The sequence below is a fragment of the Wyeomyia smithii genome, chromosome 1 (assembly GCF_029784165.1).
Source record: "Wyeomyia smithii strain HCP4-BCI-WySm-NY-G18 chromosome 1, ASM2978416v1, whole genome shotgun sequence".
NCBI classification, from domain to species: domain Eukaryota; kingdom Metazoa; phylum Arthropoda; class Insecta; order Diptera; family Culicidae; genus Wyeomyia; species Wyeomyia smithii.
The window spans coordinates 79,233,944-79,246,041 of record NC_073694.1 but is presented as its reverse complement, the minus strand read 5'-3'; the positions used below and the strand labels follow the sequence as shown (position 1 = coordinate 79,246,041).

Here is a 12,098-nt window from a genome sequence, read left to right as displayed (position 1 = left end):
ACAATGGGCCACAGTTCAATTGCAATTGCGAAGAATTTACAACCTTCTGCAATGAGTTCAATATTAGATTGATTAACACTATCCCTTACTGGCCCCAACAAAATGGCGAGGTCGAAAGACAAAACCGCTCTATTTTTAAAACGAATGAGAATTGCTCAAGAGCTAGGCCAAAATTGGAGACATGTTTTGTGTCAATATTTGCTATCTTATCACGCCACGCCGCATCCTACAACAGGTCGATCACCATCCGAGTTAATGTTTAATCGACGGATACGCTCCAAGCTGCCACGCATTCAGTTGAATTGTCATACAGATGAAGATGTGCGAGATCAGGATGAAGTCCAGAAGAAAAAGGGACGGGTAGCCGCCGATGTGAAACGTAGAGCACGCCCTAGCGAAATTGACGTAGGAGATAGAGTGCTATTAAAACGTAAGCGCAAGGAGAATAAACATAGCTCTAGATTCGCTCACGAAGAATTCGTCGTTATTCGGAAGACTGGTGCAGATACATCGGTGCGCTCAACGGAGGATGGAAAAGAATATCGTCGAAATGTGGCTGATCTTAAACGGATTGAGCCTGATAACAATCATCAATTAGGGAAAGTTGAACCTCGTAATGAATACTTACCACAAGTAGACAAAATAGGTTCGCAAGAGGCTCCTGCTGAATCAGTGCCGTTGAAAGAAACACCACCAAGTTTAAAGCGTACGCGAACAGAACCTAGAAAGTTTGTTGACTATGTGCCGCACTGAGTCTTGCTAATCTTAATAAAAACAAGGGAGAGTTGTAGGGTCTACATAAATGTCTCACGCATTGACAAAAGATAATTTGTATCCTATCCCTCGCATTACAGGTGTCCTATCCCTGGAGTAAGAAGTAGGATAAGCAGGAGAGAGAGAATAAGCGGAAAGAAGCGTATAGGCGATACGAGTGAAAGGACCTCTTTTGGTGATGCGAGAAATATATGTAATACTAGTTCATAACAAGTTGTACCGCGTTATATTTAGTAGCTCTAATTTGTCCCTCACAGTAGTCACCACAAAACTTACAAAAAAGGTTTTTTGCTTTGGAAAATTTCGCACTCACCTTGTTAACCTCAGATTCGAGTGGTGGGACAGAAAGCTCCAGTGCACGTTTCGTTGCGATTTCCTCCGCTCGACACATATCGATTGCTTCGACCTAAGACAAGACGTGACAGCTGGTCACCGTTACATTCAACCAATTTGAACCGGCTGCTGATTGGCTGAATTCGATAACGCAATCGTCACGTAGAAAATACAACGAGGTTACTTTTCACTGTAAAGCAGTGATGCTGGAGAGTCATAATTTAGCTATTATAATTGTTCATAAATAATGATGCAAAAGTATGCAAGGTACATGATATTACCGAGTAATGTATTTCACTGTTATAACTTTAAAAATGCATTGATTAATCGTTTATTACTATTTCGGTTGAAGTCCAAGAAACTTAGAAAGAAAAAATTTGGGTACCAAAAAACTTGAGAAGAAAAAAATTGATAATAGAAATATGCTTTATTGAACATAAAATAATAAATAAGAATTGAGAATTATTCGCCTATATATTGCAATTTTAATTTGTATTATTTTCATTGACCTGCAGAAGTTGTTAAAAATAATCATTCTGGCATCAACGGTATGGAACGTTCAAAAAAATTTCGACGGGGATGACGGCCGTTACGAAAAGAAAAATAAGAAGCCAGCTGTCACGTCTTGTCTTAGGCTTTGACCAGGGTAATATCCGCAATGGTCAACTTCAGGGCTCACCTGATCTTCCGCGGTAAGTTCGAAATGAAAATATTTTTTTCGAGCACTTTCACCGATTACCGACAAAAGGAAGCTCACTTTTTGTGCATTGTCATCGGCAGGCCACCGGTTCATTCCGATGGCTTTCGCGTAATCCAACCAATTTCGCTCAAAAAAATCACAGGAGGGTTGTGTGCAAAGCCACGACCGCATGGTTGAAGTAGAATACTTTTACAAGAAAGATAACCCGGCTGCTTGCGTGTCAGTCATTTTGAAATCGGATTTGTTTCGTATATACCGCTTGTTAGGCACAGTATCAACAAATCGTAATAAACATCACACTGCTGTGCATTTGCAGCAGCATCAAACCTCAGTTGCAGTTTTATATTAACCATTCATTATGCTCTTCCGAAAAGATTCAGTAGCCTTGAAAAAGGCCGATTGCTGCAATTGCAGTTTTCATTGAATTATTGCATAAATGCTTCATGGTCAATTATACCCGCTGCAACTGTCACGCTATTCGTAGCCATGCCACAGTTGTATACGCTGCCATTGGTAACGCTGCTCCTGCATCAGCTGGCCCAGCTGCTTTCGATGTTGACACTCCCGCTGCAACTGATACGCTATCCATTGCTACGCCACAGCTGTGGCCGCTATCCGCTATCGCTGGTATCCACCGCACTGCTAATACTGCTGCTAAGGGATTGCAGTTGTCGCTGTCTAGAACTATTATGAGCGGCTTCGGCTGAAACAGGCTCTTATAAAGGCCAAATGAGCAAAATCATTTCAAATGACCTGGAAATACGCGAAAATTTAATCGACCATTTTTTATTTGAATGAAACTTTGCACACCTATTTGGCTTAGCAAACTGAGCATTTTTCACAGATGGAGAGACTTTTTACACCCATGAGTTACATTCTAAAAGGGGGTATGTCTTTTGGCATAGGTTTTATTCGAAACATTGTAGTCCAGAAACCGTTGGTTGTATAGAAAAACTGTCTGAGAATGAGTTGTAGGGAACAAAAATGTATCATTAAAAAATTATACACTGTACAAAAGAATTTTTTTTGTACAAAAAAAATTAAAAATAAACATTAAATATCAATTTGAAAAAAAGAGTTGAATTTTTTTTATATTATTTTTTAAATAAACTTGACGTTAAAACGAAACTTTAAAAAAAAAAGTCCAGGATTTTTATGGTAGATTGATTTTTTTATAAAAATTCTAATTCAAACATTTCAAAAAAAAATTATTCTGATGATTTTAAAAGATGCGTAGAGTTATTTTACACCAAAAAGCTCTTGATAGTTACCATTCTAAAGGCATTGGTTTTCGAGTTATTTCTAATTTAAGCTCGAAAAATTATTAAAATTTAGGAAAATACACGTTTATCTTAATTTGTCCATTATTTGATCAAATATATACAATTCATACTTTGACAACAAGACGATTGGGCGAACGGTTCTCAAGCATAGTGCTCTGAGAAATCACACACTATAACAACTTCACCATCTTTCAAATTATTTTTTTGCTTCTCTCATGTAAGTCGACTGTTGAGTTTTTATATGATCGTGGGTTATCAACATTTTCAACTTTTCACAAAAATAAGATACAAATTCAACAATTGATTTCACAAGTGTCTCTACTCTATATTACATCGATCTGTTGCAATCGACTGTTCGACAGGTATTTCTCTCACACAACGTTCCTCAAGTTCTTTGAAAAAACTGTTTTCAAAATCTAAACGGCTTGGGCAATGTTCACATTTGCGGATATAACAATATTTGGATCGTGTAGTTGAGCTACATAATAGTTGTTCAAAGCAAAATTCAGAATCATTTTGGAATGAATATTTCTTTAGACTGTGTATCATCAATTCAGTATTCTCGTGATCAGTATTAACACAAATATTATGAGATCCTGAGCTTCCAAGTAATTTAAAATGCTTAGGTTTCTAAGCTCTAAAAGAAGTCAACTAGGGTGGTCGGTATTACCGACTTTTCGAAAAACCGGTATTTCGGTATTCATAAAATTAAAAACCGATGAAACCGGTAAAAACCGGTAAAAACCGGAATTTTTATTTCTTTCGGATTAATACAAACCAGGGGTGACTCGTGGTCTTTAAACCTACTTTTTCAACTACAAAGTTCTTAAAATCATAGTTCGGGGAAGTAATGATGATTGTCCGCGAAAAAAAAACGCAAGTCATTTTCCCTGTACTATTTAAAAATAAAACTGAAAAATAATTAAAGATATGGGGTGTCGAACGTCTTCGGTAGTGGTTTTCTGCCGCAGTCTTATGCAAAAACCTGCCGAAGTAAGCCACTGCCGAAAACGTTACCTACATAAATTTGGATTTGAAATTTATTTTTTGCTTAGCGTCTCAGGTTGCATCTATGTATGGACGTGACGCTGCATGATTATGTTTTTGCATTTATGAGTACCTCTGCTTCATTACGATCCAGATTTTTTTCTAAGATTAGGACCTTTGCGACCATTATTTTGATCTCTTGTGGTATACGATCCAGATACAACACTGGATAACAGTGTTTGAAAAACTCCAATGAATGAATCTAGTGATATGATTACGAAGAACATAATTTCGAAACTAATGTAATAACGAAAAAAAACATGCAGATTTTTATTTAAATTTTCTTTCACATCGCAAAACTTAGTTTCAAATTAGTGAACAACAATAAATTTCGTAGAAAAACAATATTTGAAACTGTTGAGAAGAGTATATATGAATGAAATAAAAAAAAGAAATCACGATCAGACCAGAATTTACTTTTTACGAATCCGAATGAATCGAAGGTAAATACTTCTTTATTCTGTTCGATGCTCTTTAAACAATTCGTCCAAATTATTCATTACTATTATTATTATTTTATTAACTTTAGCTTCTAATGGAGAAACGAAAAATGTGGCATATGAACAAGTTTGTAACTGAAATAGAAATAAATATTTGAAATAACTGAAATAGAAATTAATATTTAAAATAGAAAAAGCAGAAACTTGTACACGAGTGAGGCCGGGTACATTCAGCTAGTTGCTAATAAAAGCCCGCTGCGGTACGGGCGACGAAGCTTTGACCATGCTACAGCTATTTAAATTTCACTTTTTCAAGGAGCAGTAATTTTTAGGATAAAATCTTTATTGGTTGATTATAACACTTTGTCTCAACAAAAAATAAATTTCTAATCCAAATTTATATTTTTTTTAGTTTTACTTTTAAATAGCACAAAATGAATAATGTCTTGCGTTTTTTCGCTGACATAATTGTAATTACTGCCTCATATTTTGTAGTTAAACTGGTAGGTTTTGAACCTACACACGCGTTGCCTCTGTGAGTATGAGTGTGTGAAGAGATAAGCTGTTATACTTAAAAAATAAATGCTTTATTGAAGTTTTGACGTAGGACTACGTCTTTGTTTTTTGACATATTATCGATACACACAAACACATTGTCTGAATCCGAGCAGAACGAACAAAAAGATAACAAAAATTGGTAAATAGGTGAGGGAAAATTAATATGTATAATGTTGCTTCTGTCTAAATGTATTTATTATATTGGGGAGCTCACTTAAAATCCTTCAAGGGGCGATAGAGGACCATGTTTGATGAAAAAAATCCTTCTACTCATATGGTCAAAAGTCAACTACTGCAGAGTTATTCACTAATTTCAGTTTTTGGTTTTGTTTGCCTTGAACGAGCAGAAAATTGTGAATTCTACCACACTAAACGAAGGCGCGGCTGATTGCTTTTAAAGTGAAATAGTATCTAAACTAAAAGAATTAGGTGCTTGGTGTCAGAGAACAACTAGTAGAGTAGACATTAATGTTTAATTTGGTTAACAACAAACTCCATGTTTATCACACATTTCAGAGAGAAAATTGCTGTTAAGTTCTCAGAAACATTTGATTTCATATTTATTCCTTTCTAAAGGCTTCTTGTTCTTCCTAATTCGACATTTTTGAGACACTATTGATTACGAAATTTTCTCAGCTTTTCAAGAAAACCAACAGAATTGAGCTAGCTATCTTTCTTCTTGTGATAGACCTCGTTAAAGGTAAACATAACCGAAAACTAGAAGAAGAGAATAACTCTGCAGTAGTTAAATTTTGACCATATGCGTAGAATTTTTTTCATCAAATAGGGTCCTCTATCCCTTGAAGGATTTGATTAAAAGTGAGCTACCTTACACCCTGTATACATCGTCATGTGATTTGTAACGATTATACCTAAGTAAGAGGCATTCATTAGCCTAACAAAACTTTATGAATATTGTGGGAAGTTTTTTTTTCCATTTTAAGAAAAATACCGAAAATACCGGTTTTTTCGTCTCTCCAATACCGGTATTTCGGTATTGAAAAATAAATCGGTTTTACCGGTTTTTGTTTTACCGGTAAACCACCCTAATCAAAATGTGAAAATCACAAAACTTCAATATCTCAGTAACTACACAATCGATTTGAACAAAATTGGTATAAAAAAACGGGCTTGTTTTTTGAACCATTTGTAAATTAACTTTTCAGTGTTTGGACATGTAGTTCAAAAGTTATACAAAGAAACGTGTTTCGAAGACTATTTGATCTCACTCACTTTTCTCAGAGATGGCAAGACCGATTTTCACAAAATTAGTGTCATTTGGAAGGTCTAGTTGCCCCATAAGACCCTATTGAATTTTATTGTGATTGGACTTTAACTTTGTTCGTTAAGTATAATAATGTGAAATCAGGCTATGAAAAGAAACATTATCCTGAGACTGCTTGAACTCACCCACTTTTCTCACAGATGGCTGAGCCGATTTTTACGAAATAAGTTGCAAATAAAAGGTCTAGTTGTCTCATAATACCCTATTAAATTTTATTATAATCGGACTGTAACGTTGTCTTTTATGTAACGAAATGTTAAAATCACGAAACTTCATTATCTCAGAAACTATACAACCGATTGGAACAAAACAGGTATCAAATGAACATGCTGTCTTCAAAACCATCGATGATTGTTACAATGAATAAACATGTTGTCCAAAAGTTATAAATATAAATGTTTTCCGATGAGTTTATATCATTCACTAGTTCTTGCCTTTCTTCAAGGAAGGTATCACTATCACTGGCAAAACCGAAGGTATAAAAGTGCTCCAAACGGTCGAATGGCATATATCACTCGACTCAATTCCATGAGCTGAGCATTTTCTGTATGTGTGTATGTGTGTGTGTATGTGCAAATTTTCAACCTCACTCGATTTTCACAGAGATGACTGGACCGATTTTCAAAAAGTTATTTTCAAATGAAAGGTCTAGTTGCCCCATAAAGCCTTATTAAATTATATTGTAATCGGATTTTTAGTTTATATGTTCTAGTCTAGTCTAGTCTACACTAACACAGCCAGTACTTGAAAGGATCCTAGAAAATGATATCCACCATTTAAAAAATGATTTCCATACATTTTTCTTGTCAACGGCCAGGCCTACTGTGTAGCGCAATATAATACAATATAATCTAAGATCGGGGACAATCTGTACCAACCGATCCGTGTGTAAGAAGTAATATGCCTAATTCGTTGAGAGTGATAAAGCTAAGAAAGTACACTCCTTTGTTGACCAATCTCCTGAGATGGAACATAGGTATTTCCTCCTTATGTTCGGGTTTCAAAACCAAGGATATAGCGCCTTTACTCGCTTCCACTGTTACGGTTGGAACTTGAGTATTAACTCTAGTCCTAGCATTTCTAGCTTATGGTTATAGCGCCATTACTCGCTCTCTGAAATGAATGTGGTATTGTTTTTTGTTATTGAAAAAGGAAAAATAATAATATTCCCATCAAGCCCGAAAATTCGATAAAAACCTTATAAGTATAAGTAACAATACAACATTTTTAGTCTATTTAAAAAATGCCGAAATAAACATTATTGTTTCAAAGTGGCTGAGCTTTGAAAATTTAGAATAATTATGTAAAATTTGTTTAGGAGCTAAAATTTTATTCAAAAGCCAGAGAAGTCATAAAATTAAATATCTCAAAAAGTTACTTTTTTAAAAACTAATTTCCTTACACATTGAAGATGAAAACTCGTTATGTTTTGGTTAAGTTCGGTTTCGAGCGGACGATCAGTTTTGAGGCGCTTAAAAAACTGTTGGTCATTTTCGTTAGCTGGTTCAAATGAACGAAAGGCCCATCCCACTTTTTTCAATTTTTCTCAATTACGGTTTTAACACAAACAAAAAACAAAACATTTCGAAACACTTCGAATAAAAATACTACTTATCTAGCAGCAGAACCTGAACTAAGAATCTTGACCAAATACACTAATATTTCTGGCAAGAAAACAACTTTTTAACGAAAATCTAATTTAGAGCAAAACCACGCACATCATCCAGCTAGCCTTGTTACCGGTCCAACCCTTTTCGTAACAGATTTGTGCGAAAACATAATCATTTTAAAAGAAACAAAAGAATTGTTCAGCAAAAAGCTGATAATTACTAAAACCAAAATACCCGCCTTTCTCCCTCTCTGTAGGGGTCTTATGCTCTGGCAACATTGCTCAGCAGAAAGAAGAGGGAACGAGACAAAGAGGGGGATTGGAAAGTGAGCGTTGATATCGGTCGGGCGATGAAAATAACGGTCTGTAAGGAATAATAATAAACGTACATTTAAAACAGTAATTTAAAGCTAGTTTCATGTTCACTACAACTTGGCGACGACGGTGAATCAGTGTGAGCTATTAGAATTAGAATACATTAGGGAAATGTTGTTAAATTGTTAATTTTAAAATCCGTTCTAAAAAAAAATAAGATGGAGGTTTCGGCCAGTACATTTGCGTGGCTGAGTGAGAGCTCTGGCGTTTTTTTCTCTACTTGATCATGGTGAGAGAATAGAACTAAAAAAATGAGAGTGAGCACACATAGCGATGGCCGACTTGGAACATTTGTATTGGTGTTAAAAGATGCGTTGAGTTGCTTTTCGTTGCTCATGACCTTGGCGTTGAAAATTGGTTTCAGTTGCATTTGAAGATGACACTCTGTTGTTTTTGTAAGGAGAGAAAGGGGTTGTTGTTTGCAGAAGTTGCATGATGAGTTTAGGGAGGTAGTTGAATGTTTCTGTTTAGAGTTAGTGATTATGCATGGGGCAAATGATGATGCACGGGGCAAATGATAATGCATGGGGCAAATGGTAATGCATGGGGCAAATGATGATGCATGGGGCAAATGATGATGCATGGGGCAAATTGTGATAATGCATGGGGCAAATTGTGATAATGCATGGGGCAAGCTGTGATAATGCATGGGGCAAATGATTATGCAAGGGGCAACAAGAAGATACATGGGGCAAATGTTTCGAATTTGGTGAAAATTCAATTTATTATGTTTTATTTCAGATGGACAATTCAAGACCAGTACAACAATTCCGTTGCGAGGACATTGCGAAGTCTCGACTCCACCATGAGTGGCGAGATTGGAAAAGTTCACTCGAACGATATTTCGAAGCGAATGACATCGATGACCAGTTCAAGAAGCGCGCTAAGCTATTGTACTTGGGAGGTCCACAGTTGGACAAGGTTTCTTGCAACCTTCCGGAGGCAAGCAATTTTCCGGTGATTGCAACCAAGAAGCAGTACTATGATGTGGCTATTTCGGCATTGGATAACTACTTTCAGCCAACAAGACAAGATATATTGGAACGTCATCGTCTTCGGCAAACAAGACAGTTGCCAGAGGAAAGTTTTGCTCATTACATGGTTCGTCTACGGCAACAAGCAGCATATTGCGGGTTTGAGAAGTACTCTGAGTCGACAAGGCGTGTACTAATGGATCTTATGATTACGGATGTTATAGTGGAGGGGTGTCAATCGAATGAACTTCGCCGCAGGTTGTTGCAGAAAGATCGTACGTTAGATGAAATCGTGGAAATTGCTAATAGTCTGGAAGGAGTCGATTCTCAGTTGAATGATTTGAAAACTGAGTCCAAAACCGTTGGTGAGAAGACATTGTATCCGGTGAAGGAAAAGTTTACGCAGAGATTCGGAAGAAACAGGGGTATCTCGGAAGCCTTCGCAATCGGATTTTTATTTCATATGTTATAGTCTAGTCTAGTCTACACTAACACAGCCAGTACTTGAAAGGATCCTGGAAAATGATATCAACCATTTAAAAAATGATTTCCATACATTTTTCTTGTCAACGGCCAGGCCCACTGTGTAGCGCAATATAATACAATATAATCTAAGATCGGGGACAATCCGTACCAACCGATCCGTGTGTAAGAAGTAATATGCCTAATTCGTTGAGAGTGATAAAGCTAAGAAAGTACACTCCTTTGTTGACCAATCTCCTGGGATGGAACATAGGTATTTCCTCCTTATGTTCGGGTTTCGAAACCAAGGATATAGCGCCTTTACTCGGATGTTATAGTGGAGGGGTGTCAATCGAATGAACTTCGCCGCAGGTTGTTGCAGAAAGATCGTACGTTAGATGAAATCGTGGAAATTGCTAATAGTCTGGAAGGAGTCGATTCTCAGTTGAATGATTTGAAAACTGAGTCCAAAACCGTTGGTGAGAAGACATTGTATCCGGTGAAGGAAAAGTTTACGCAGAGATTCGGTAGAAACAGGGGTATCTCGGAAGCCTTCGGCCCCAAACGTCCTCCGGCCAGAGATTTTTCAAATGTTGTCTGCTTCAACTGCGGCAAGACCGGTCACTACTCATCTTCGGAAGATTGTCCTGCAAGTGGAAAGCGGTGCAGATTTTGTAAGCGTATTGGGCACTTTGAATTCAAATGCAAACTTTCGCGTAGAGACAGAGGCATTCACGAGGATCCTCACACTCGTCCTTCCCCCAGTAAGAAAATTCGCGCAGTCGAAGAAGTCAGCGATGAAGCCTGCGATAAATCAACAGAAGACAACAAGGTATACTACGCGTTCTTCTCTGGGAATCAGTCCAACGTTCTTGAGTTCGTTGTAGGAGGAGTTAAGTTAGAAATGCTTGTTGACTCAGGGGCAGATGCCAATATGCTGACCGTGGATGCTTGGGAGCGTCTGAAAAGGGCAGAAGTTCGAGTTTTATCATCTTCCAAAAAGTCAGATCGCACATTCCTTGCATATGGTAACGATACACCTTTAAATATCCGTGGTAAATTCACAGCAGAGATCCGGATAAATGATGAATCGGCAATCGCTGAATTTTATATTGTGGAAAAAGGACAAAAATGTTTACTCGGCGACAAAACTGCGAAACAGCTTGCGGTATTGAAGGTGGGAGTATATGTGAACCAAGTGAACACAGTGCATCCTTTTGCCTGCATTAAAGATGTAGAAGTCCATGTTCACATGCAACCAAACGTTAAACCCGTGGTGCAACCTGTCCGTCGACTCCCAATACCGCTTGAAGCAGAGGTAAACCGTAAACTTGCCGAGATGCTTAACCGAGACATTATTGAACCTAAAAATGGTCCAACAACGTGGGTGTCTCCATTGGTGGTGGTCGCTAAAGCCACTGGAGGGCTCCGCCTATGTGTAGATTTCCGAAGAGTGAACCAAGCGGTACTACGTGAGCATCATCCAATGCCAGTCATCGAACAGATACTTGCTAGGCTGGGAGGTGGCAACATTTGGAGTTAGTTAGACATAAAAGACTCCTTCCTTCAGGTGCTAGTTGATGAGGAGTCTCGAGATATTCTTACATTCATAACTACGAAAGGCCTGTTCAGATTTAAACGCCTTCCTTTTGGCCTTGTCACCGCACCAGAAATATTTCAAAAAGTGGTTGATGAAATCTTATGTGGTTGTTATGGGACACATTGGTATTTAGACGATATTTTCGTAGTAGGAAAAAACCTGGAGGAGCATAATGCTAGACTCAAACAAGTTATGGATAGGCTAGAGAATAGGGGAGTCCAGCTCAACTGGGACAAATGTTTGTTCAGGTCTGAAGAAGTTGAATTTCTGGGTCATAAAATTAGCCAAACTGGCATAGCTCCATCGGACACAAAAGTAGCTGCAATCTTATCTTTTCGTCGGCCATCTAACGATGCCGAAGTCCGTAGCTTTTTAGGGCTGGCGAACTATCTTAATCAGTACATTCCGGATCTTGCATCAAAAGATGAACCGTTACGAGAACTAACCAGGGAGGGTGCAAGGTTTTCTTGGGAAGAGCGCCACGAAGAGGCATTTCAAACGATTAGGCGTACCATGGCAAATGTGCGAAAGCTAGGGTTCTATGATGCAAGATCACAAACAGCAGTGATTGCGGATGCCAGTCCTACGGGGCTCGGAGCCATGCTGGTACAAACAGATAAGTTCGGAGTCCAGAGGGTCATCAGTTTTGCTTCCAAGT

The 12,098-nt window shown here is 37.7% G+C and overlaps 1 protein-coding gene across 1 annotated transcript; it reads left to right on the top strand.

Moving 5' to 3' along the window:
• Positions 1–8,520: 8,520 nt before the first annotated feature.
• On the top strand, positions 8,521–10,187 carry LOC129733850 (uncharacterized). The gene is made up of 2 exons (XM_055695395.1): positions 8,521–8,633; positions 9,146–10,187. The coding sequence occupies exons 1-2, from the start codon at positions 8,631–8,633 to the stop codon at positions 9,848–9,850; spliced, it is 708 nt and encodes a 235-aa protein (XP_055551370.1). The 5' UTR covers positions 8,521–8,630; the 3' UTR covers positions 9,851–10,187.
• Positions 10,188–12,098: the final 1,911 nt, after the last annotated feature.